At 57.4% G+C, this 2,500-nt stretch overlaps 1 protein-coding gene across 1 annotated transcript in view; it reads left to right on the top strand.

The window, feature by feature from the left end:
• Positions 1 to 1,328: 1,328 nt before the first annotated feature.
• Positions 1,329 to 2,500, top strand: part of LOC122261463 (zinc finger protein ZIC 1) — a 31,228-nt gene continuing 30,056 nt past the window's right edge. The window contains exon 1 of the mRNA XM_043029127.2: positions 1,329 to 2,294. Within this exon, the coding sequence (XP_042885061.1) occupies positions 1,490 to 2,294 (805 nt within the window). The 5' untranslated portion in view covers positions 1,329 to 1,489. The remainder of the gene's footprint in view (positions 2,295 to 2,500) is intronic.

Below are 2,500 nucleotides of genomic sequence, written 5' to 3'. Positions count from 1 at the left end.
GTTCCAAAGCATTGCATTATGTTTCTACAATTCGGTCATTCGTAGTTTTAATTTTCTGTATTTCACATGCATGCATCTACGCAGAGTATGCTTGTGTGTTGATTATGCCTTCCTCAGGCATCCGCGTTCAAGAAGGTAATTGGGCACATTCACATGCCATTACGATTTCGCGCGGGCAAATTTATATTTTCATCCACACCAGGAGGAATGTTTGCAAGAGTGTAAGCCCGCACTTTGCATGCACACTGGAAAGCGAATTTATAGACTGCGTATGAGCTTGCGTGCGCATCAGCCCATTTCGAGTGCGCGCACGAAGGGCTGTTTGTGTTTGGCTGTCCTTCGGGGCGCTCAAGTGTGTCTCCTTCGGCGGCAGGTGTCGGGGTCACGTCGTCGGACACATGCAGCCGAGGTGGCGGCGGCGCCCCGGGAACAGCAGTGTGTCGGCGCGTGTGTGGAGGCGGGCGGGGGCGGGGGCGCGCCACAGGAATACCACGAGGCACCACGGGAAGCTGGTTGGACACCGTGTTGTGCCACGGATAATAGCCCCGTGTTGGCACTCCCTAGGGGTGCCTGCTGATACCCTGGTGGAAGCTCCCAAAGCCTGGGTCGCGCCTGGGAGGGGGTCGCGCCTCGCTCCATTGCAGGGCACCGACACCAATGGGCAAGTTGGGCATGTGTGTAATTCGAAGCTGTGTCGTGGGTGGCGCCGCTGACAATGTAGCGTGTGTGATGTGCCCCGCGGGGCTGCCATGTTGTCGCCGTGCCCCTCCCGTGTCACATGGCGGGGGTCACCAGCCCCCTGGGTCTTGCAGCCACACACACCAGCGCCTCGACCACGAGTCCTGGGGTCTGGACTGGCTACTGAAGGAAAGGAAACGCTTGCTTTTGCTTGTATGCTTTAATGACTTAAATATTTTTCGTGCTTGCGGTTCTTACATCATACATACGAGTTTAAATCGTGTAAGATCACGTCTGAATGGGCCTATGCTATCTCGTACCCTGGGTGGGAGCCTACTGAGATGCTCTACAGGAGCTCACCCTTAGCTCCGCCTCCCCAGGTCGGCCTTACTCCTCCCCTTCTCGGCGTCTCTGCAAGCTGAGTGGGTAGAGTTCTCATGGGAGGAGCCCATTAATTGCCTCTAGCCAATGACTGTCCCGAAGCGTGAGGGGCGGAGTCGGAGGCGGAGCCGAGCCTCCCGCCGCGAGCCAATGGGAGCGCAGAGTGTTGAGCCCCGCTGCGCGCACCAGTGGGCTGGCGAGACCCCCCGCGGTGCGCAGCGAGCCTCCCCGCTATAGCCTTAATGATGAATCGCAGAGTGTTCACACGAAGCTCAGGTGTTGTGGTGGATGTTGGGTGTCGCTTCGCTCAGGCGGAGTCAGTCGCACGCTTGAGCGCGTACCATACGGAGTGCACCAGTGAAACAGTTCAGTGCGAGAAGTGAAGTGTTTGTGAATTTACTGTTGAGAACGCGAGCTGTTAATCAGCAAAATGTTGAACCCATTTATGGATAGCGGCCACATGGGTTCGCTCATGGGCCACAAGCTCAGTCCGCCGACCCACCACATGGGCGCGGAGAGCATCGCCCACACACAGGGCAACCAGTATAACAACGGGTACGGCATGTCGCACCACACCATGCACCACGGCCACATGGGAACGTACCCGAGAGAACTTTTCCTGCGGAGGGACCACATGACGTCGCTGGGCACGCTGGGCACGCACGAGCTGGCCAACAACCAGCACCACACCATGTTCGGGGCGACGTTGGGCGGCCACGACCCCTCCACCATGATGTTCCCCGGCCTGCATGACGCCCACCACGGCCACATGAACAACATGAACAGACTGGCCGGCATGGACTGGTCTCACCAACAGATGGGCTCGCAGGTGTACCACGGCATGAACCACATGAACATGAACCCCATGGCGGCGGCCCACGCGCCGGGCGCCTTCTTCAGGTACATGAGACAGCCCATCAAGCAGGAGCTGTCGTGCCTGTGGGTGGACCAGGACCAGCCCAACCCCAAGAAGCCGTGCAACAAGACCTTCACCAGCATGCACGAGATCGTCACGCACATCACGGTGGAGCATGTGGGCGGCCCGGAGTGCACGAACCACGCGTGCTTCTGGCAGAGCTGTCCGCGGAACGGCCGCTCCTTCAAAGCCAAGTACAAGCTGGTGAATCACATACGGGTGCACACGGGCGAGAAGCCCTTCCCGTGTCCGTTCCCCGGCTGCGGCAAGGTCTTCGCGCGCTCAGAGAACCTCAAGATCCACAAAAGAACTCACACGGGTAAGTCGAGCTGCTTTCCTTTCAGTCCTAAGTAATCTCTCGAGGTGCGCCCTGTGTTGCAGAGCGCAGAGCGAAATATTGCAAACACTAAATAAATAGAATCGAGACATGAACTCCGCCGAAAGAACAGACGAAAAGAGACAATAGGTAGAACCCTAGAAATAAAAAAAAGGAAGATAAAGTAGGGTGGAAAGGTGTAAGAGCGG

This window comes from Penaeus japonicus, unplaced genomic scaffold (assembly GCF_977035675.1).
Source record: "Penaeus japonicus unplaced genomic scaffold, GWHDUDI00000001_assembly GWHDUDI00000039, whole genome shotgun sequence".
NCBI classification, from domain to species: domain Eukaryota; kingdom Metazoa; phylum Arthropoda; class Malacostraca; order Decapoda; family Penaeidae; genus Penaeus; species Penaeus japonicus.
The sequence above is the reverse complement of the archived record's forward strand: the minus strand, read 5'-3'. Positions and strand labels throughout refer to the sequence as shown.